Source organism: Sceloporus occidentalis, unplaced genomic scaffold (assembly GCF_023333645.1).
Source record: "Sceloporus occidentalis isolate IW3139 unplaced genomic scaffold, rSceOcc1.0.p SCAF_5, whole genome shotgun sequence".
In the NCBI taxonomy this organism is placed as follows: Eukaryota; Metazoa; Chordata; class Lepidosauria; order Squamata; family Phrynosomatidae; genus Sceloporus; species Sceloporus occidentalis.
In genome coordinates this window covers 24,766,219-24,790,018 of record NW_028316985.1, presented here as the reverse complement: position 1 = coordinate 24,790,018, position 23,800 = coordinate 24,766,219, and the positions used below count along the sequence as shown (strand labels likewise).

Sequence of the window (23,800 nt, the reverse complement as noted above, 5' to 3'; positions counted from 1 at the left end):
CAGTTGACTCCCACCACCACCAAAAAGATAAAAAAACAAATAACACACCTCCTGAAAGAGATCACTCTTGAGAGTCCTAATCTTCCAATATTTACCTTTTAAAATCCTGCAGTCACCTGTGCACAAACAGGAGTGTTCAAGTGTGGTCAAGATCTTTAATACATGTTTACATGTGGAGTAATTGCAGTAGTTTTGTAGAAGTGGAGTCACACCCACATTTTTATGGAGGGAGGTGTACCTCTCCTCATTTTCATCAGAGAGTTAGTTACATATGGTAGATCATTGGGGAGAGGGTACTATTTACCCCAGTTACTCGATTTCCTTTTCTTGGCAAGTAACAAGTGATAATTTAATATAGTATATATGTTACTATTACTAGATAAACTTAAATGGTAATCTATAGTCTCTCTCTAACATACCAGGAAATGCTGTGGCTGAAGACGCAATTCTTGAACACCACCAAATCTTCAGAGACTCCACTGAACAATGACTGAAGATGCTGGATTCTAACATCTTTCGCTACAGTTGTGAGCGAAGTTTTGTGTCTCACTATAGTTCTTAATTAAGTTAGCAAAGGTAGAATGGAGGTAATAGGAAATGTTCATTTTCCACATATTTAAAGCTTTAATAGAGTTATCATGGGCTATATATTTTTAGTCTCATTTCCATGTGAATCATGATATTGTACACTCATAAATGTATGTACTTGCCAACCAAAAATAACTGTTTATACATATATTCATACACACACACACACACACACACACACACATAGAATAATGGTTATTATACCCCCCCACACACACAAAATTCTACAAAAGCTTTTGTCATAATAAATGCATTAGTTTTTAAACAGTATGTAGAGAGATCTGGTGAGACTAACTGAAAGAAAGAAGTTGGCAGCATGAGCTTTCATAAAGTTAAGTCTACTTCCTCAGATGCAATGTGTCACAAAAATTTTCATTCCCACCCCCCTGCTCTGGTTATAGTATTCTGTCTCACTTATTTATGGGTTCAGAAGACATTTTCCCATATTTTAATCTCAGTAATTGAATGCATCTACAAATGCACACAATCTTGCCCTAATCACAAACTATTTAATTAATTAATTTCCCATCTCTTGTTTTATCTCAATAATGCAATCAATTATAATGCGCATAGCACATACACATCATTGCCTTACCAGAAGCTAGCCAATCTGAAACATGTCCAGTTCATACAAACTGTTAAATGCATAATGTGTTTCTTATATATTCTTTGCACTTCTTGTTCACCTGATATGTGATCTTCTTAAACTGATCCTCACAGACAGGACAGAAGAATAGTAGTGGTCTTGATAATGATCTTGATACTGTATTTTTGCTGTGGTTTAATCTTGATTGTACTATATGTAATCCTAAACAGGCTCTATGACCACCATCTACTGGACAAGAAACTACTTACAACTCCAGGATGTATATACTGTTCCACAGTCCAATAAGCCACAAAATGACGGGGGGGGGGGGGGGACCACAACAAACTAGGAGATCCATGTTTGCTTTGCAAAATACAATTCAGAGGAAAATTATTGTGCCGAGATGATGAGGTAGGTATGGGCAACTGTTGTAGTTGCGGGTTGAATTCCTGCACAGAATATGTTTAGGAAAGGCATGCTAATAGAGGGTGGAATTTATGGGAGTAGAAGCTCAGCATCATTTGGAGAGTTAGAGTTACACATTCTCACTAAATCAGAAAGGCACTGTAGAGTAAGTGAACATAGCTTATGTTAAACTAAGTATCATGTATATGGCCAGTGGAAAGGGACTCATACAAAGAGTATGTTTCATTGCACATGCCTCTTTTTCACCTGTGACATTTTGGAAGAGTATGATTTACATGGAAATTTTGCTACACAAATGCCATTAAAACTAACCATCTAGAATCTCCATTTTGGATTTAGGATTAAGAGATATTTGGACTGTGTCCATCATGTTACTGGAACAGGGTGGCATTTTTCCATGTGTCTATGACATTCAAGCCCTGTGCAGCAGCATACAAGATCTATTTTATAGAGCAATGTCCAAGAGAACCCACTTCACAAAGACTTCTTTGTGTCAGACAATATGTGGTGGAGTTTTCACTCCAAGAGCATTGGCACTTTACAAAAGGGAAATCTGCTAGTCTTCGACACAAGGCAAACACAAGCTCTTTAGAAGAGCATGTGAATTTTACTGGAAAGATATTCACATGCAAAACAACTTAATCCTTTATACAGAAAACTGCAATACAGACAGTTAGTCTTAAATCAGTGCCATCCATAGTGAATACTTTCTCCTTTTTGATGTTGCATATGTTTACTATATATATGTTCTGCTAGATAAATAAAGAGCATTACTATGATGGGCTCAATATTGTAACATCTGAACAAACTAGGTATGAGCTCATTCAGAAGAAAGAGTTAATGCTGCTTCAGGAGCTTATACCAAAGATGGCTTGTATGTATCTGAGTTAAAAGAAAAGAAAAATAAACCCAAATCATACAGTGTTTTTCAGTACTATGTTGTGATTTCCCCCCATCTTTTGAACTATTTAAATGATGCTTGATAAAGTGGAAGGCAGAGAGCCAGTGTGGGATAGTGGTTTGAGTGTTGGACTATGATTGGAGACCAGGGTTCGATTCCTTGCTCAGCCATGGAAACCCATTGTGTGACTTTTTTGTGGGTCTTTTGGGCTATGTGGCCATGTTCTAGAAGATTTTGTTCCTGACGTTTTGCCAGCATCTTCTCTGAAGATGCCAGCCACAGATGCTGGTGAAATGTCTGGAAGAAAATCTTCTAGAACATGGCCACATAGCCCAAAAGACCCACAAAAAACCATGGATGCCAGCCATGAAAGCCTTCGACTTCCCATTGTGTGACCTTGGTCAAGTCACACTCTCTCAGCCTCAGAGGATGGCAATGGCAAGCCCCCTCTGAAGACATTTGCCCAGAAAACCCCATGATAGGGTCACCTTACTGTCACCCTAAATCAGAACGACTTGAAGGCAAACAACACACACAACAGAAAGTGGAAGGCAAAATAAAAAGAGGAAGACTGCAGTAAAGATGGATTGATTTAATTACTCAAAGAAGCGATGGTCCTGAGTTTGCAAGACCAGAGCAAGGCAGCTGATGAACAGGGCTCTTCTTCACAGTCATCATAAGTCAAAGTTGACTTGATGGCAAATAACAAGAATAATATTTTACTTGATGTATGAGGAACATGGGGCCTCCAGGTATTGCTAGAGTGAATCTTCTACCAATCCTGCCCTATGGTGAATTCAATAACATATGTAGAACCATGTTTCCTATTCTGTTCTAGTTGATTCTAATACATTTCTTCCTGAAAAGCTACCTTGGAGACCACTACGTATAAAAGGAGACAAGCTGAACAACAAAAATATGTAGGATGTACTTTGCAAGAACTTAGAAGAATAGTGGAGGATAGGGAGTCTTGGAGATGTCTCATCTACAGGATCACCATGAGTTGAGATCTACTTGAGGGTGGTTAACAACAACAAATAGTAGAAGTACCTAGTATTATTTACAGTTTTAGAGCAAAGAATGCTAATCTAATCCTCATAAGAATTGGAGAGAAACAATAATTTTAAATGGGGACTTGGTATCACTGCCTACTTATTTGAAATGCTTATATACCATGCAACTGGCAATGCCCTTGGAGTGGTTTAGAAATATAAAAACAAGGGCAGTCAATAAAAATTACAAATATTACATGAAGAGCAGGCAAAACAAATAAAACAGATTCAAGATGTGAACATGTTGGAATATTAGCATATAAAATAACGTTAACACCAACTAACTAAATGGGACACAGCCAGTTTAGATGGCTTTTAAAAGCAGTTGGAAAATGTATGGAGGTTAAGACTATCAATGTCTATCATTTGAGGTGTAGGCTGCCTTCAAGATCAGAGGAAGTGTGCATTATCTGTAGCTACAGAATGAGAGGAAGAGAGAGTTATTGCCATCATATCCTGCTTGTGGGCTTCCCAATTTCCACAGGCATCTGAATGGTCACTGCAGGAAATAGGCCAATGATGGTGAACCTTTTACAGACCGAGTGCCCAAACTGCAACCCAGACCCCACTTATTTATTGCAAAGTGCCACGTCCCTCTGGCTTTCTAGTAAGAAACTCTGGCAAACTCTGTGCTAGGGCGACAGCATGTGTGCCCACAGAGAGGGCTCTGAGTGCCACCTCTGGCACGTGTGCCATAGGTTCGCCATCACTGAAATAGGATGTTGTACTAAACAGGCCTTTGGTCTGATCTAGCAGGGCTTTTCTTAGGTTCTTCACACTCTTCTGTTTCTCCTCTGATGCCCACATGCAGTAGAGATATTCCAAAATGATTTATAAGCACATTATTTTATACAATGTTATGAAGCACTGGCTATCTGACATTTGCTAAGTGCAAATAACCATGAAGTAATAATACAGTACCATCCCACTGCACACTTTGTTTTAGAAATTTATTGTATCTTCTTGGCTATAGAGCTGTCTCAGTTTTTCATATGCCTTTTGCTATAGGACAGAAACAGAACTGACAATAGAATCAGGACTAGAGATGAGACTGCAGGAGAAGTTCCTTTTTCATTAGAGTCAGATTCACCCATCTGCAAAGAAGAATAGCTGATAAATGGACAGTTAATCTTCCTAAAGCTTATATTTAGGCAACAGTCCATAGTTATATTAAGTTACAAATTAAGTAGGCATCAGGACAAGAAACACTACTTTCAAAATTATAGTGTTCAGTTCCCACAATTCCTTACCATTGAACCTGCTGGAGAGGGTTGATGGGTATTGCTGACCAAAACATAAGATAGACCAGAGATTCCTCACATACCTGTTCTTGTAATCCTTGTTTTTAGAAGCTTAATAAATAAGACAACTGCCATTACCACATTTTGTCCTAGTGACAAATTAGAACTTGGGGAATTTACATTTTGGACTGCAACTCCCAGAATCCCCCAGCCAGCAAGGCCATGCTGACTATGGGATCCTGAGAGGGTTTCAGCAAATGCATAAATTAACATGCCTGCTGAAAGGGAAAAGTACAAATCAATATATACAAGACTGGGAACAAATAATTAAATATCTGTGTGATGAGTGAGGGGAGTTGGCAATTAATGGTTTCAAAGACTAAAGTGGAAATTGCTTATAATTTGTACATATATATATATATATATATATATATATATTCACTTTAGAAGGTACATGTCAGAATCATATCATAAGTTTATATAAGGAACAGTACAAATAAAAACGATCTAAGAACAAAGATCTGCTGGGGGAAGTGAATGTATGGAAAGAACGTATGAATGGGTTAAAGCATGTCTCTTGGAAGATAGGCTTCATATCCTTTTATGGTTTATTTGTTTTCAAATTATACACACACAAACTTCTGGAGGAAGGTGACCATGGAATCACACTAGAGAATCTACAAATACCCAGAGAATTGTTTTTAATAAGACTATCTAGATCCTCCAGCATGACTCCATGGTCCACTTCCAGCAGAGCAGCACTTGAGGGCCTAGAGATTCCCAGAAAAAACATACTGTATTAATCAAATCTGCAAATAATCAAATCCAGAAAAGTCAGTCACAAATGAGGAAGGCTGGCAGTACTTGACAGGGCAATCCTTCAATGAACTGGTTAAATTGTTATGTGTACTACCACCCAGTGGTGACATTATATTAAGACATGGGAGTGATTTTATAGCACTCAGCACAGTTGTAGTGCTTTGAGTATTGATTGAAACTCTGGGAGAGGAGAGTTCAGATCTCAATCCAGCCATTGAAACTTGCTGTGTGACCTTGCACAAATAGAGGAAAGGGAAGGCAAACCCCCTCTGAACAAATCTTGCCAAGAAAACCTTGTGATAGGTTCGCCTCAGGGTCACTCTAAATCAGAAACCACTCCAAGAAGGCACACAGCAAGAAGCCCTTGCAGGCCTGTGGCACCCTAAACTTTTCAAGACTGTTTTTCTCTACTTATAAAACAACCATCTTTTGAGCATCTTAGGGTGCCCCGGCCTACACTTTAGAAATAATGCAGTTTGACACCACTTTTGGCTCCACCCGACAAAATCCTGGGATTTGCAGCTTTGTGAGGCACCAACACTCTTTGGTGGAGACGGTTTGGACTCCGCTCGGCAATAAATGAGACACTGACTGGACTAGATATTTGATCACCTGTCCAGAAGGAATTCCCAAAGGTCCCCCATTTTTGAGTGTGGCTAAGAAGAAGCAGGGATTTATTTTCCTGTGGGTGCGTTTTGAGCTTTTGTTTTGTCATATGTTTTTTCTTGCAAAGTCCTGCATTTTGCGGTGCCTTGCTGTTCTCCTTTGTGCTTAGGGCATCTGGGTCCGAGACACACTGCAGAAATAAGCCAGTTTGAGACTGCTTTAACTGCCCTGTCTTGATGCTAAATAAATTCTGTGAACTATACTTTTGTGAGACATTTAGCCTTCTCTCTGTGAGAGAGCTCACCATAAACTACAATTCCCAGGATTCCCTAGCACTCAGCCAGGGTAGTTGAAGCGGTCTCGAACTGGAGTATTTCTGAAATCCACCGAACAATGATACCTTTATCAGGTCCAACCAAAATGCAAAATTACATGTTGCAAGCTTTCGGCGCTCCACTGGCTTCTTCATCAGGCAAGGTGTTAAAACCCATACAGGAGGGGGGGATCGAAGATATTAGTCATAGGCCTGTTTTCTACTCTCAGTTCACACGGCAGAGAGAGGCATTACTTGCAGGCCTGTGGCACCTCCTCCCTCTGGCCATGTGGTCACTGGGAGATTCTCAAAGTCTAGGAAATGCACGATGTAATTGTGCATTTTGGTTGGCCACATAAAGCTATCATGGATTGGTGGTTTGTTTGTTTTTTATTTGCTATAGGGCCAACTCTGCTACCCCTGAAATGCTGCCTTTGGGTTATTATTTCTGCAGTTTGGACCCTGGTCACGCGTGGGCAATGCCAGCACGAGAGCCCTGCTTCTTCCTGAAAGAGCTCTTTCCCACGCTGCCCCTTTAAGAGGCGGAGACTCCTCCCCTGCGACGTCTTCAGAATTGGAACGTTGGGATTCCTTCGGGTCCCTTTGATCTGGTTCCATTGTTCCCCAACGTTCCATGGAACGCCAAACCCTTTGAAGAGGACCCCCCACGTGGAGGCGCTTCCAAGCCTTTGCAGCGAGACCCGGTTCTTCTCTACAGCTGCAGGGTTTGCAATCCCCTCCTTGCATCTCAGGATGGAAAGATGCCGGCAAAGGGACCCATTTCCTGGGATGCATGCAGCCAGCAGCCAGGGCCGAGCTTGGTAAAGCGGACTGAGGATGGGGTTTCCTCCCTCTTTGGTCTAGGATTCCTACCTGCTGGCACCGAGGATTGAAGCTGCCTGCCTTGGGGGGCCTTTTACTTCCTCAGTCACACATTTTGGCTCCCCCAGTTCCTCTCTTTCTGATGACGCCTCGGTTTCTGCATCCTTTCTTAGTTCTGATGCTCTCACTGAAGTGGATTGTGGTTCCATAAATAGGTTTGTTTCCTCCTCAGGAGAAGAAATGCCAGATTGGAAGCTGGACTGGTATTCTGCTGACCTTGGAAATCTTACCTCTTTTTTGGATGAAAGCTCCCAGAATTCCTCAGCCAACTTGGCAAGTGACCATGGTTTTCCAGGGATGATTGTCACTGAAGGTTTCCACCGGTGGCTTTCTGGGGATGATTGTTATTGAAGGTTTCTACTGGTGGCTTTCTGGGGATGATAGTCGCTGAAGGTGTCCACTGGTTACTTCACATACTACAAAAGTTGCACAGCCAGATCCAGGCGTTCCCATCCTCCAACAGAATGCAAGAATAGACTTTGCTTGCAGGGAGGAGGCCATGCAACCTTCTTGGCTCAAACTCTGTTGAAACTGTGTTGAAACTCGTCCTTCCCAGTTCCTCTTCTCGAATGTTTGCTTCCATAGTCTTCTCCTCCAGGCTTCTGGTGTCTCCTGCTCACCACTAAGATGACTACCTGTTGTTACTGCACTGGCCGGATTTTTCTTTCTAAGGTCCGATTCCTCCCTTCAAGGAAGACCTTGCATTTTTTAAGAAACTGGGGTAGAAAGTCTGTTGGTGCCTCTTCCAGCAGTGCACTCCAAAAGTGGTTCAGGGGCAAAGGCCTGGTAAAGCTAACTTTACTGTCCTGGGGAACTGGAGGATTTCCACAGAGTGTGAGTTGTGAGAAATTATCAAGTCTTCACCCTCAAAGAAAAGCCCACCTTGACAATGCTGCTTTCCTCTGGCATGTTAGGCTCTTCTTTTCCATTGTGATCCGAGCCTTTGTGCTGCTGCTAAAGTTTGGGCCTTTTCTTTGGCTCTACCCCATCACCTACGTCTCTCCGAGTTTTGCCTCGCTCTGGGTCCGTCTTCTGCTAAAAGTGACGGAGTCATCCGGGCCCACGTTCATCAAGCTGGGGCAATGGGCAAGCACCAGGCGAGATCTTTTTTCGGAAGACTTCTGCCTCAAGTTCTCCAAGCTGCACATCAAGGTGACCCCTCACTCTTGGGATTACACCAAACAATCTTTGAGTATGGCATTCGGGGACAGCTGGGAAAAAGTCTTCACCTTTGAAAGCCATGAACCTGTTGGGTCTGGTTGCGTTGCCCAGGTATACAAAGCTTATGTGGATATCTCTGCTCTTGGAGAACCAGCACTGAAAGATCTCTCAAAGAGCTCTGGGTTCAGTTCTGCCTTGGAATCTTGGCAAGTCTTGGGTTTAAGTGGACTCTTCAGGTGGCTTTGGAATAGGAAGCATGAAGATCTTCCAGAAGGTTATGGTGACCATGGATTGCATTACAAAGACGGTGTCAGTGGAAGAGTACATTGGGATTCAAGTTCTGGATATCCAAGTGCATCATTATCCTATCCCAAGAAAGATCGACTTCTTCCAGTGGCCGTTAAGGTAGACTGTATTAGCGAATGTGTACTTGGACCTGGCAAAGATGGGAAAAGTTACTTGTTTTGATTACAGGTTTTGCATTTCCATGGGTATTCTCACAGCCTGCTTATGGCTGTATACATCTGTCTCTGAGTCAGAATCCTCCACTCCAAGCATCTGAGGAAGTAGATTTAAGTCTGTGAGCTTTCATAGACTTAAATCTACTTCCTCAGATGTGTGGAGTGGAGGGTTCAGACCCAGAGACAGATGTATATAGCCATAAGCAGGCTATGTGTGAGAATAGCCATGGAAATGCAAAACTTGTAGGTAAGGAGAAGATGAGGTGGCAAGTTCAATCTTTGTGATGGACGTTGGGTGAGGTGACCAGATGTCGTCCTGCTCCAGGACGTGCCCAACATTTCAGATTTCTGACCAGGAGGAATTCCAAAATATCCTTCCTTTTGGGCATCACTGAGATGTGGCACTTTGTCCTCCTTTGCAGTTAGGACATCTGGTTCCCCAAGGCTAGCCCCATTAAAGATATCACTGTTGTGTGAATTTTGGATATGCTTGAACTTTGCTCCATACAGGGTGACCAGATGTCGTCCTTTTCTGGGACCTGTCCTACATGTCAACCCTTTGTCCAGAAAAGTGAACCCACCTCAACATTAGGAAGAACTTCCTGACAGTAAATGCTGTTCAACAATGGAACACACTCCCTCCAAGTGTGAATGAATCTCCTTCTTTGGAGGGCTTTAAACAGAGTCTGGATGGCCATCTGTCAGGGGTGCTTTGATTGTGCATTCCTGCATGGCAGGAGGTTGTACTGGATGGCCCTTGAGGTCTCTTCCAACTCTATGATTCTAGGAGGAATTTCAAAATGCCCTCCATTTTGAGCATCACTAAGAAGCATGGATTTACAACTCCCACAGTTTCTGGGAGGCTTAGTAAGGAAATAAATAACCTTCCCAAGGCTTTAATAAAGCCTTTCCCAAACTAAAGGCATACAGATGTTTTGTGTTACGACTCTTGTCATGTTTGCTGAATGATGGGACTCATAATACAAAACATTTGGATGGTGCGAAGTAGGGAAAGATACTAATCTCAATAGAGATTAAAAGTAATATTTCTGTAGCAGAAAGTAGCTTTTCTTTGTCCTTAGATGTGGCATTCCTCCCTTGAGAAAATGACAGGTCAAAGATGGTACTTGTGTTCTGCAGTTCTTATAAATACTTGTATTAATGATGACATTTATGAATGACAACATTTATATTTCAAATCTGCCCAAGATATCATGATGGTGGGGACTTTTCAGTCCATGGTCTATCTGTAAAAAGTCAATTACTCTAAGCAATTAATTGATGGAACACTGCTCTCCTGTTTTAACAAAGACTAGGGGCCAAATACTTTCACGCAGTTTGTTTAAAGCAGACCTGGTGAACTAAATGAAAGCTTCACAAGAGCAGCATCAGAATCATATTCCTGTAAGAGAGATTGTTTTTAACATTTATACTACAACTATGATGATAGACTGCAGCGGCAAGTGATGACTTTCAAGTCAATGGGTTTGTGAAACTGATCTTTCAAATACGTTTGGCACTCTGGTTAGCTGCTTAAAGTTTGTACTAAAACCCAGAACAAATTCACTACCCTATTGATAGAGAAGCCACTGATTGCCTGGTTAAATGTGAGTACAGTATATTCTGAGCCCATAAGAGATGATCTGGCTATCTTTTTTCCTCTTGTACAGGTGCTGCACCCTGGTTTAGTTCAACAAGTCCAAATAGATCTGTTCCTAATGAAGACAGGCAGTCGGTTCATTGAGCTTCTCCCAGGTGTGAAGTGGCTGAGCCTGACAGAGATTGTGGAGGAGTTTGAGAAACTCATGATTCAGCAGGTGGGAAGCAGTTTAAGGTACAAAAAACACTCCAGAAATAATCTGTTCAAGACAGCTTTAACTGTGCTGGCTCAATGCTAGGGATTCCTGGGAACTGTTGTTTATTGTGGCACCATTTTTGTGGTACTGACAAAAGTACTGTTCCCAGTATTCCCTAGCACTGAGCCAGGGCAGCTAAAGCAGTCTTAAACTGGATTATTTCTGCACTACCTTTATTCTGAGTACTTGTTCTCTCAGTCTTCTGCAATTCCCCAGCCCCTCCCCTGTTTTTGTTTTTGTTTTTGCTGGCAAAATCAAGACTTCAAGGTACTTTTCATAGCAAATATTTTGAAGGCTCAGTTTGATAGAATTGTCTTCAGTGTTTACATAACTTTGGGCACAGACGCAACAAAATGTTGCGGGGTGGTGAGCAAGGCTCCAGCCCTTCCATCCATCCCACCCTCACTAACCATTCCATGCACAACAGCTAGCCAACATTCTGCACTGACATTAAGCTGTTTAGATCCCCTCTCCCCATTTTTTTTACACATACAGGACACTGCTTTTTTAGGGCATCAGATAATTGTTCCAGCTAACTCAGTGCTACAGACTCGGACTGCTAGTGACTGCCTAAACTAGTGCCAGGCATGTTTTTTTCCTAGCCCTACCTGGAGGTCACTGGTATTCCAAGAACTAACCAGCCTGGCCCTGCTTAGCTTTCAAAATGAGATGTGGCCCATTGTGTTCATGGAGGTGTGATGGTCTAAAGCAGTGGTTCCCAAAATTTAGTCCTCCAGATGTTTTGGACTTCAGCTCCCAGAATTCCCAGTCAACTTGGCTAATACTCAGGAATTCTGGGAGCTAAGGTCCAAAAGTTTAGGAACCATTGAAACCTAGGTTTTCCCTCAAGTCTTGATCTCTGTTTCTCTCTGTGTATGTGCGCCTTTTGTTGTTTTTGTGTGCCCTCAAGTCATTTTTGAATTATGGTGACCCTATCTTGGGGTTTTCTTGGCAAGATTTTTCTGAGATGTTTCGTATTGTCTTTCCTCAGTCTGAGAGAGTGTGACTTGCCCAGGGTGGGTTTCATGCCCAAGCTAAGAATCAAATCCTTGTCTTCAGAATTGTAGTCCAGCACCCAAACCACTACACCACACTGCTCCTTTTCCTGCATAAAAATTGGCACTTGATATGATGTGGTATGTATGGTACTTGATTTCTGTATAGTGGTTTCAATGCACTTCATATGCATTGGTTTGGATTCAGCACAGCCAGTAGAGTGTTTCCCACTGGCTTGACTTCATTGATTTCAGTAAAAACAACAGCAAAGAGTCAAGCAGCCCTTAAAGACTAACTGCAACTTGTTTCTTCAGCTGCATGTACATCAGAGGAAGTGTGTTGAAGCCAATGAAAGCTTATGCCAAATAGAAACTTAGAGCCTGTACAGACAGGCCAAAATAAAGCTGCTTCGGTTCACTTTGGAGGTATGCTGTTTAAATTATGCATGTGTCCTAAAAGGCCAGAAGCCACGCCAAAGCCACGCTCCAGTCCTAAGGACTAGAGTGCAGCTTTTGGCCTCTTGAGATTGAGATGCATGTGTCATTTAAACAGCATACCTCCAAAGGGACCCAAAGCAGCTTTATTTTGGCCTGTCTTCTTAGATATTAGTTTAAAAACTGGAAACTGATTTCAATGGGAACAAAGTCCAATTGACTTAGGCTGCTGCCACAATGCAGAATTAATGCAGTTTGACACTGCTTTAACTGTCATGGCCCCATCCTATGGAATCCTGGGATTTGTAGTTTATTGTAGCATCAGAGCTCTCTGGCAGAGAAGGCTAAATAGATCACAAAACTGCAAATCCCAGAATTCAATAGCATTGAGCCATGGCAATTAAAGTGATGTCAAACTATATTCATTCTGAAGTATAGATGCAGCCCTATTCTGGATGCAAGTTACTATCTAGTTGTAATCCTTAGCATGTAAAAAGTCACTGTTGTTGCTATTCCTAGTACTGTACAGACTACTTCAGCTGCGTGAGGTAGGCTAAAATGAATGCTAGTGATGGGCCTAAAGTCCCCCAGTGAATCTCATGGCATAAAGGATGTGTCTCCCCAATCCTGGACAGACACTCTAATCATTAAGCCATACTCAGTCACAGATTTTGGTCCCCAGTTCTTTCTTTCTGGTTATACCTGAATTTCTGAATCCTTTCTTATTTCTGATGTTGTCAGTGAGGTGATTTGTGGTTCAATAAATGGGTTTGTTTCTCCCCTCCCCCGAGAAAAAATGTTAGCTCAGAAGCTGAACCTGTATTCTGCTGACTTGGAAATTTTACTTTTTTTGGATGAAAACTCCCACAATTCCCCAGCCATCATGGCAAGTGACTGTGGTTTTCCACTGAACGTTTCTACTGGTTACTTCCCATACTACAAAGGTTGCACAGCTGGGCAATCTCTGCATTAGGCAACTTTCTTTCAAATCCTTTTGCTGCTCCACATTAGATCGACTTACGGTATGAAGCAAGGAACCTGGAACGCTTCCGCTTCAACTTCCGAGATGTGGATTATGTAAAGTTCCCAATTCCGCTCCACACTTTCGTGACGAGAAATATACTTGTAGAAACCTTTGAGGTAAGATTCTTATCTGTGTAAAGCAGGGATGGCCAACTTATCTATCTCTAAATAGCTGTCGATAAGAGCAGACAGTTTATCAGTGATTATCTTATACAGTTTTAGGATTCTATTTGTATTGTTTTGAATGCATGTCATTTCCCCCCCAATATATGCTTGTTTAAGGGTATATTTTATATTTTCATTTAAATTTTGTAATGTTTTTAATCTGTATGGCTTTTAAAATGTTGTTAGCTACCTTGAGTCCCATTATTTGGAGAAAGGCCAGATATACAGTGGACCCTTACCTTATGTGGGGGATCCACTCTGGACCTCCCCGCGTAAGGCGATAAATGTGTATGCCCAAGCCCCATTGAATATAATGGGGCTCGGGCACGGCAGTGCAGTGGTGCGCATGTGCCATTCATTGTATTGCTGCTCGGATTCAGATGCTGAAAGCCATGCACGGACGCACTGTAAATGAATATAATACAGGAAAAGAGATTCTATCTAAACATTTGGAGGAAGTTCCTGACAGTGGAGCATGCTGCCTTGGAGAGTGGTGGAATCTCCTCCTTTGGAGGTTTTTAAGCAGAGGCTTGATGGCCATCTGTGAGTGCTTTGGTTTTGTATTCTTGTGTAGCAGAATGGGGTTGGATTAGATGGCTCTTGTGATCTCTTCCAACTCTGTTATTCTACTTGATGAATGGATTATATCTTCTTCCCTACATTCCATTCCAAAGTGCCTATAGTGTATCTTGGAAGAGTTTGTCATAAATAATGTGTGGGCCCTTCCTGATTTAGCATTATTTCTGTTTCAGGACAGCAAGCCCATATCTCAGTATTTGCACACCAAGGGCACAATGGACCTGCAGAGGAAGTTAGCCAAGATGGGTATGGACATGCTTCTAAAGATGGTAAGGGGATCTCTTAGGATAGTGGCTCCTATTTTTGCCTTAATTTTTTTCACAATGAGCCTAAAAGGGAAGAAATTGGTAGACATAATGTTATTTATCTATTGTTTTTCTAACCTGACTTTTTTCCCCCAAAGAGTGCAGCAGCACTCACGGCAGCTAATATCATCATTCAAACAAACTGAAAACAGATAGAAACAAATTAAAACATATGTACGGTAGATAAAACCATTAAAACTATTCATTCAGACTCGCCACAGTAATTGGTAAAACAGTTGAAAAGGGTGGATGAAGAGATGTGTTCTCACATCTTTCCTAAAAGCAGTGTGAGTGGGAACTGACTGCAATTCTGAATATATTTCTCAGCATGGAAACGACATAGGAGATAGTCCTCTTCTATGCACCCATCTAGCAGGCCTCTACTGGTGATCACAGTCTCAAGGGAACCGTTCCTGAAGTTCTTTACATCCAGACAGTTTCTTCCTAAGTTAGGAGAGCTTTAAAAAACTGTGATTTTTCAATCCTTTAGGTGTTTGTGGATAATTTTGTACATGCTGATATGCACCCTGGAAATATCCTGGTCCAGGGAACAGAGCGCTTCCATAACCACCTTGAGGACCAGACAGCCATTGTGGATCTGTTGGACACATTCATTTTGGAAGTGCAGCCTTCTCCTTCGCCACTCCGACTGGTGCTTCTGGATGCAGGAATCATAGCTGAGTTGCAGGCAGCCGACCTTGAGAATTTCCGTGCAGTTTTCACAGCTGTGGTTTTAGGACAGGTGAGACTTGATTTCATGGCGAGCCTCTCTGGATATATGGGGAGCCTAGGGAAAACATGTCAGTAGTGTCAGTGCATATGCTCTGGGTTATGTGTCCAGCAGCCTTACACAGGTCTATATATTCATTACATTTTTAGCCTCGGTTCCTCCAAGGAGTTTAGGATGGCTTTTAAGGTGGATGAAGAGATGTGTTAAGGTTCTTTCCTCCCCCACTCTGTTTTTATCCTCAGAATAACCCTGTGAGGCAGGCTGAGAGAGAACTACTAATCCAGGGGAGCCACATAACTGAATGGAGACTCAGAAATTTGATCTCTGGAGCATGCTACATTAGTATTGCTGTATTTGCTCTTTAATGTGTGACATAATTTGGATTCTTGGCTTGGACTGTTGACTTGTTTTTCTTACTGGGAATTATCTTACCTCTACAAAATAATAGACCTATTACTACCTTTTGTTCAGTCTCTCAGGGTCAGTGTAAGGTTGCTTTTTTGTTCTCCTAAATTTTATTTCTGTTCATTTTCGTGCTCTGAGGAGAGCTGCAACAGCTGTGCAAATTTTGAAATATGTCTACATAATACATATTTACATAAAATACCCCTTCTGAAAAGGGAATTTTGAGAGCTTGATATTTGGTAGAATAGTCATTTATTTATATTTTACATTTATACCTGCCTTTCCTTCAACGAGTTCAAGACAAAAGCTTATGTGACTCTTCCCTTATTATCCCCAGAACAACTGTATAAGATAGGTCAGATTGAGAGAGTGTGACGAGCCCAAGAGCATCCCACAAATTTAAAGCTGAAAGGAGTTTTCAGCTTGGTTCCTCCTAATTCCACTCCAGGACTCTAACCACTAGACCACACTGACTTTCTCTGGTTGGTGGCTAAGTGCCAGGAATAGAATGACTTGCAATCTGATAAGCTCTGAGGTATTGCATATTACTGTGGAACAGCTTTTAAAGGATATGGATGCTCAAGATGTCCTTTTGGCACTGGGAGTAATGCATAACTTTCTCTTTCATACATTGGATAAAGAGTTGAAAATATGTGAGTGAATGATTTGTATATCCCTTCTGGCATTTCCACAGTTGCATTTGTGAAGCTGCTGTGTGCTAGTTAAGCAGGAAATTCCTTTGACTATTTAACCAGCCTCCTTTATTTTCATAGTTTTACACTGTGGTGTGCACTGCTACCAACCAAGGTTAGCACTTGCAAGAGTTCTCTTTAGAGCTCACAATCAGAATTTCGAAGTAGTTTTGCAAACCTTAGTTAAGAGAGAGCCGTGGTTAATACTAATCATGGATATTGTTCAGGCAAATGGCAATATATGGAGAACTTGTGCATTATAGAAGTGAGAATGGGATTGGATCACCAATACCCAATCTCCCAGCCATGGTTAAGAAACCAGGAGTATTGTGTCTGCATTGAACCTTCTAAGGATCTACATCACTGGCTTGTTCTGGCCTTTGGTTTTCAAGCTACAAGGTTGTTAGGCATGGGATATGAATTTGAACAAGTTACTGATGGAGATTATAAATAGAATGGTTGGTTGTGGGGAGAAATCCTCTGGAAGTTTTGCTCTTCAAGGAACCTAACTGGTGTCTGACCCAGCTGAGTAACCAATTGTTATGGTTTCTTTCACAGGGGGAAAGAGTGGCAGAGTTGATTCTTCATCACTCCAGAGCTAACCAATGCAAGGATGTGGAGAGATTCAAAGCTGACATGGCAGAGTTAGTGACAGAAGCCAGGAGCAACACTATAGCACTTGGAAAGGTCAGTAGTTTGAATTAAAGCATGGCTTTCTATTGAGCGTGTATGCTTTAATTCAAAGCATATGGTATACTTTCCTGAATGTGTGTACAATTTTTAGATTCCTGTCTTTTGATATCTCAAGGATCAGGTGAAATTTACAGCAGGAACAGGCAAAGTGTAGCCCTCCAGATGCTGTGCAATTGCAAATCCCATCAACTCAGACCAGGATAGCCAATGGTGAAGAATGCTGGGAGCTGCACATAAACATCTGGAGGATCATACTTTGTCCTATATACCTGGTTCAAAAAAAATCAGAACATTATAATCACTAAATTAAAGCCCATGTTATCTGTAGAGAAGAGGAATAGAGAGAAGGTGTTCATAATCTATAGATTGTATCACGGAACCTATGGCCTTATAAATGTTTTAGACTTGAGCTCCAAAAGCCCCAAATGGCATGACCCCTGGTAAGGGGTTATGAGAATTGGAGTCAGAACATTTGAAAAGGCACAGTTGTCTACTTATATAGATGCCAGAAGCTCTTTGCCATAGCCTCAGTTAAGTCACACTACCCTATTTTTTCTTGTTGATCTGTGCCTTCAGGTTAATTCTGACTTACAGCAACCCTACTATAGGCTTTTGTTGTCAAGATTTATTGAGAGGGGGTTTGCCATTGCCTTTCTCTAAGTCTGAAAGTGACTTGCCCATGGTCATCCAGTGGGTTTCCATGACTGAGCAGGGATTTGAGCCTTGGTCTTGCAGAGTCCTTGTCAAACACTTGGATCACTACCCCAAGCTGGCCGTAATATCCAGGTGTTTTTAAGCATTCAATATGTGAAGGGAGCATGCTATCACACTCTCTTCTATTGTTGCCTTGCTCACAGGAAAAGCAATAGGTCTTAAGAGGAGATGTCGCTATGAAAATTCTTAGCATAAACCAGAAGACAGGAATATTAGGGTCTTGGCTCATGTGGAGAGCTTCCATGAGCAGCCGAGTCTCTTCTCCTCAACACCTTTTGCTTTTCACATGAGTAAACACATGATGGAGGAGGGTTGAGTAAATATAAGAAAACTTGACAATGTCACTGGAAACATGGGGCAAGATCTTGTACTGGAAGACACGCCATGTAACTCTATACAGACAGAACTATGACACATCTCCCTCTTGCAACCTCAAACCCAAATTTCTGCTGCTGCAGCAGCCTCTACCCCCCAGCACAGCCATTTTCTGAGCAGGGATGCTGGTGGTGAAACATCAGGCTATGTTTTTTTAGCTAGACACACAGCCACAGGCGTCCTCCCAGACCTCTTGAGTCCTCTGGAGGATGATGTCATTGCTGTGTATCCAGTTAAAGGGACATAACTAGATGCTTCTCTTCCCCCAGCCCAGCATCCTCACTTGGCCAATAAATGACTGTTGGAGGGTCTGAAACAACTAAAAGGTGTGCTTGGAGTGGGGGAGTTTGATTGTTGAATGATCAGTAGAGCATTCCAACCTCTGCAGTGTCTAAACAAATGAGTTGTGCACACTTAAGTTATTTTATTTACTTATTTCATTTATATGTTGCCTTTCTCCCAGAGTGGGGCTTCAAGTGGCTCCATGACAGAGTAAGTTAAAACACCTTAACAATCATATTTAAAAACAATTACACTTAAGTTGGACTTATGTCTGTGTAACTGTGTAACTGACTAACAGGATACTAGCCATAATTTTCAGTTTAATTTTAGGATCTATTAAAGTTATTGCTAAGTTATGGTAACTAGGGCATGCTGGTGCATTACACAAATGGCATTGTTAACTTTTTGCTTTCCAGCTCCAAGTTGCACACTTGCTGTCCAGTGTTTTCAAACTATTGATGACCCATCAGGTGAGATTATCTGTGTGATCTACTTCTTTTTCACTATTGCACGGTACCATGCTAGCAAAAGGATGTCCAATTGATCTTGAACTCAGAAGTCTTAGGATTTCAGAGTCTGCATTTCCTGATGCTCGCATCCAAAATCCAAAGGTTCCCAGAAGCAACAGTGCAAGTTCAACGACTAAACATTAAGTCCATCTCCCTCAGTACACATACAGACACAGGAAATCCTACACAGCCAAGCTCTCAGAGATGTCACTGAGGATTGTTCTCATACGTCAGAGATTTGAGGGTTAGAAAAGGGTTCAAAAGATTGAGTTATTCTGGATTCTGTTCTTAATGCAGATTATGTATCTCTGTGGCTTCTTTCCCACTCTCTATAACTACCGGATGCACATGAACTGAGGAATAAAAGCCTGCCTCTGTTTCTTTAAGCCCTTTTTCAAAATGTCCTTCCATACTACATAGCATTTAAGAACTTGATTGCTACTACTATTTTGAATCATTGTCCCCCTTTTTTTTACCAAAAATAAAAAATATATATGTGAAGAGAGTTAATTTGTAGGTTATCTTGCTCTGGAGAGCCCTAATTACCATATGGCTGAAGTCCAGGATATCTGAAGGAGTATATGTCCCAATATGAGATGTTTGAGCTTTAAGATCTTTGAGAGGGGCCTTTTTCTCAGTCACACAACCTTCCCAGGCATGTTTGGTGGGCACACTGGAGAAGGTCTTCTTGGTGGCTGCTCCCAGACTTTGGAAATCCTGCCTTTGGGAAGCCCTTGGCTCCCTTCTTGCTCTCTCTCCACCAGCAAATGAAACCTTTCCTTTTCTAGTTGGCTTTCATGAATTGACTGCAATGAGATTTTAATGCTTGTGTGGTTTTGATATTTTGCGTTTTATTGAATTATAAGTAGTTTAATGCTATAGACTGTGTAATTGATTTTTAATATAATTTAGATATATTTTTACTGGCTTTTTGTATTTTTCATCTGTTCTGGTTTTAATATTCTGTAAGCCATCCTGAGTCCCAGTACTGAAAACAGAATGGGATATAAATGAATATAATAAATGAATAATTATAACAGCAGGAACTTGCATTCATTTTACAAGATTAGTAGCTAGCTTTTACTTATTTGGTGCTTTTTGTGTTTAAGGTAAAACTGGAGAGCAACTTTGCTTCAGTTGTCTTTGCCATCATGATTTTGGAAGGCCTTGGCCGCTCCCTGGATCCTGAACTGGATATCCTGAAGGCAGCTAAACCTCTTCTTATCAAACCATCAAGTTCTCCTCTGCAGTCGCAATAGAGAGGTAGAAGGTTTGGTGGTGCCCTGGAGTAAACATTTGGGACTATAAATTGGAAAAGATATTTTGTTAGACCAAAGCTTCACTTGCCATGCTCATTGTAGGATTCTGGAAGCTGGACTCTAAAAGATTAACACTTCCAAAGTACCAGTACCCTTATCAATGATGCCTCCTCCCCAAAGGGAGCATCTAATCAGTTGAGCTTACTACTAGTCTCACACTTGGAGAAATATTTTAAATTAAAACAGTGTGCATCTAGCTCCTGCCTTGGCTAGTTCACACTAGGCTCTCTATACTGCAGAATTCTTTCTTCCCACCTCCATCCCCAACTGTAGAGCCTTTAGCAGTAGGTGCTGCTCAGGTTAACCTCTTTAGACCTGAATGTTATTTGAACCTGAGAACATATGACTTGGCTGAGAACCACTGTTCTGCTTACTTATCTCATGAGGGAACAGTGCTCAAGAGCTAAAATGTTTCCACTTGGATTCTGTAATAGATCTTTAATCCTTTAGGGTGGGGGAGAGGACCCTTCAGACTGTGGGCTTAATCTAGACTCCTGAGGGACACTTCTGCCCATGGCCTTCTCCAAGGATGCTTCTCACCTTGCTCTGTCTTCTAAGCAGCAATAGAGGTAATGTTATCTCTGATCAGAGACTGGAGATGATAGCAGGGACTGCCCCACCTAAAGCAACACCTGCCAGTAGATTGAAGGTAACACTGGGAAGTTTTGTTTATCCCACACTGCTGAATGGTTAGGAAAAAGCACAGGGAGGGAAAAGCTTCCTGCAGCCCATGCTGGAGTGCATATGCAGCAAAGCACTGCAACTCTGGAGCCGGTTATGTTGTGGTGTTGTCGTGCTTCCGAATGTGGCTTCAGAGAGGATTGTATCTAGCTATATATCTAGCTCTAACTAGTTCCCCACCCCTGACTACAGAATACTATTATTCTGCATGCCAAAGGAATACTTTCAGCACCAAGAACTATACTGGCAGCGTACTTTGATACAACTGAGAATTAGGAGGCATTGGTCAAGATCCTACATGACTGCAGGTAGAGTAAAAAGTTCCACATGTGTTGCCAGTCTCAGGGTTTAACATATTACTATGATAGCCACCCCACTCCCATTGCTGATAGGGAATCAGAGAAGCATCTGACTTTGTTTCCATAGCAGGAGACAAATTGAGACATCGTCCACAGACATCCACTGGAGTCTCCTTGAGGGTTTAACCTATATAATGACATTGGTCTGCCTCTGGCTATGGGGACATAGTCAGATGCTTCTCTGATTCCCTCTACTCTCTACCAACAACAGAATGGCTGTTGAAGACAACTACTGCACTGACACAATGAGATTTGAGGGGGCTTTGGTCATTGGGGAGGGAGGGAGGGAATACTAACCTTTGTCTCAACCAAAAAATGTATACACAAGTGTATCTTACATTTGCATAGGATGCTGCCCTGAATGTGTTGGGATTCCTAAGAAATCCGTTTTAGAAAGGTGACTCTTCTAAACAGCTGGAATAAATGAAGAACCTGCCTGCTGCAATCAATGTCAGAGAAATCATGCTATATTCAGCATTTTCCTTGCTCCCTTATAAGGAAACATATAAGGGCAAGGGCAGATTCTATGTCAAACTATCAGTTTTCATATTGAAAAGCAAACGATATTAATTTCCTATTTGTGTAGTGCATTACAAGAAACTCAACTGAAATCAATCATCCATGTTTTGTTTTGTTTTATTTTTTTAAAGCTCTCGGCCATTTTCTGTGCAGCTGGCTTGTTAGCCCTACCATGCTGAATGAGGACTTTACAAGGGAAAAAGAAAATATGTTTCCAACCTCTAATCTAAAAAGCATTTACAATATGACTTACTTAATCTTCTAAACTGCACTGTGTTGTTGGTGACCAAAGTATTTGGGTTGTTTTTTTGGTTTTTTTAATTGATGAGTGTCTAAATGTAACCATTGCTAGTGAAAAAATTGGAATTAATAATAAATGGTTAAAAAAAAAGGTCTTGAGTCTGGTTTAGCATGAATGAGAATGACAAGTAATGCCTTTCTTCCACTTTTTAAAAATCAGACTCTATATTGTGGAGTGTGTGCCACAGTGTTGCATAGACCGGTGGGCCACAAATAGTTGTCTGAAACTTTTTTGTGGGTTTTGGTTTTGTGGGGTTGGTAATGCTCTTTGAAGTCCCAGCTGTTTAGCTTAATACAAGAGGAAGAAATCGAGACAATGAAAATAACATTGTCATGTATTTTATTTGTTTCCTACATTTATTTCCCATCTTTCTTCCAGAGAGCTCAAGACAGCATATATAACTCTCCTTCCCATCACTGCATCCGGACATCAGTGCTGTGAGGGAGGTCAGCCTGAGAGAAAGTGATTAGCCTAAACAGTGGATTTCAGGGCTTAGGTCTAATCTGCACTGCATAAATAATGCAGTTTGATACCATTTTAACTGTCATGGGTCAATGCTATGGAGTCCTGGGATCTGAAGTTTTACAAAGTCTTTAACCTTCTCTGCAAAAGAGTACTAGTGCCTCCCAAAACTACAAATCCCAGGATTCCATAGAATGGAGCCATGGCAGTTAATGCAATGTTGAACTATGTTAATTCTGCAGTGCAGATGCAGGCTTAATGGGGACTAGAACCTGGGTCTCCCAAATCCCAGCCCAGCACCCTAGCCATTGCACTAGTCTGATTCCTTCACTTTTCAGCAGGATGTAGGAGTAGGAAAAGCAAAGCAAACTGCTCCATCGAGGGCTTGTTCCAAGAAGAGAAAATATGTAAGATTTTGCAAGGAGTTTCTGAGAGCTATAGTGGTCTGCAGGGATGGCAGGGGATCTAACTGCATGAGTTGGGGAGAACGTTCAGGTATGACTAAAAACAACAGGGAAGACCCCATTAAAAAGCATTCACTGCCATTGGAAGCTCCCACCAAAGGGTCAGGAAAACAGGGCAGACTTTATGTAGCACCTAAAATATATAAACAAAAGGACTGGGAGGAAATTTGTAATGGTATATGCATGCAAACTAATTGGAGTAGGTGGCACTGAGCTAGAGAGAATGATGACTTAACTAAATATAAGAAAGTTTCTTAGCCCATTAAATACCATCAACACATGATTTACACTGCACCAGTATAACCAGATTTGATCTAATATATGCTGTGGAGGCTTGGATTTTTATTATTATTATTTAAAATAAAAGGATAACAAATATTGTTACATATTAGTAGCTTAAACCCCCTATGCCCCACCCCTCTTCTCTCAAACTTACATTGCATATTGTATTGGTTTACATTTTTGTAAGACAATAATTTTTTAAAACTATTAAAATTTATCTGCTCAATTTAAGTGCTATATCTTTCAAGTACACTGTCTAAATGGTGTGAGATATTAAATTATGTTTAACCACTTTCTACATCAGAGGTTGGGAATGCATAGCCTTCCTAATGTTCTCAGACTGCAACTTTCATCATCCCTCACTATTGGCTTTGCTGCCTAAGGCTGATAGAAGTTGCAACAATGTTTTGGAAGACCACAGATTTTTCACCCCAACCTACTATTATTGATATGGGGATTTTGACACCAAACAAGTTGAAATCAGAAGTAAGAAAAGAAAGAGAATTCCACTGCTGGCACAGTGTAATATTAGCCCTTTGTTGTGTGCTGCCCAGTTTTGAGTTCATATCTTCCCTTTTCCCTCTGTTAATCTGTTTTTGTCAGGCAATAGCTCTCTTCT

The 23,800-nt window shown here is 41.3% G+C and overlaps 2 protein-coding genes across 7 annotated transcripts in view; one reads left to right on the top strand and one right to left on the bottom strand.

Moving 5' to 3' along the window:
* Nucleotides 1-7,136: 7,136 nt before the first annotated feature.
* On the top strand, nucleotides 7,137-22,030 carry ADCK2 (aarF domain containing kinase 2). Of its 4 annotated transcripts, none has more exons than XR_016281499.1 (9): nucleotides 7,137-8,980; nucleotides 10,707-10,853; nucleotides 13,334-13,462; nucleotides 14,263-14,358; nucleotides 14,885-15,136; nucleotides 16,780-16,908; nucleotides 18,702-18,755; nucleotides 19,904-20,682; nucleotides 21,502-22,030. XR_016281499.1 is itself a non-coding variant. In XM_089527897.1 (9 exons), exons 1-8 carry the CDS (start codon nucleotides 8,042-8,044, stop codon nucleotides 20,051-20,053), a joined length of 1,896 nt encoding a protein of 631 aa, XP_089384023.1. In that variant the 5' UTR covers nucleotides 7,137-8,041; the 3' UTR covers nucleotides 20,054-20,057; nucleotides 21,502-22,030. The 4 variants fall into 4 exon arrangements, 3 of the variants coding, with proteins under 3 accessions (XP_089384023.1, XP_089384021.1, XP_089384024.1); XM_089527897.1 differs by having other exon boundaries at nucleotides 19,904-20,057; XM_089527895.1 differs by lacking the exon at nucleotides 21,502-22,030 and having other exon boundaries at nucleotides 19,904-21,423.
* Nucleotides 15,094-23,800, bottom strand: part of LOC149311778 (uncharacterized) — a 21,536-nt gene continuing 12,829 nt past the window's right edge. For all 3 annotated transcript variants that reach the window (XM_089527892.1, XM_089527894.1, XM_089527893.1), the window contains exon 10: nucleotides 15,094-15,181. In XM_089527892.1, coding sequence (XP_089384018.1) covers nucleotides 15,128-15,181 — 54 coding nt within the window. In that variant the 3' untranslated portion in view covers nucleotides 15,094-15,127. The remainder of the gene's footprint in view (nucleotides 15,182-23,800) is intronic.

What these genes read in the sequence shown, in the direction of transcription:
- ADCK2 (XM_089527897.1), top strand. Translation starts at nt 8,042, where the DNA reads ATGACTACCTGTTGTTACTGCACTGGCCGGATTTTTCTTTCTAAGGTC. An exon ending in TTCTTCCAGTGGCCGTTAAG is followed by an intron (nt 8,981 to 10,706) that starts GTAGACTGTATT and finishes CCTCTTGTACAG; the next exon opens with GTGCTGCACCCTGGTTTAGT. An exon ending in AGAAACTCATGATTCAGCAG is followed by an intron (nt 10,854 to 13,333) that starts GTGGGAAGCAGT and finishes GCTCCACATTAG; the next exon opens with ATCGACTTACGGTATGAAGC.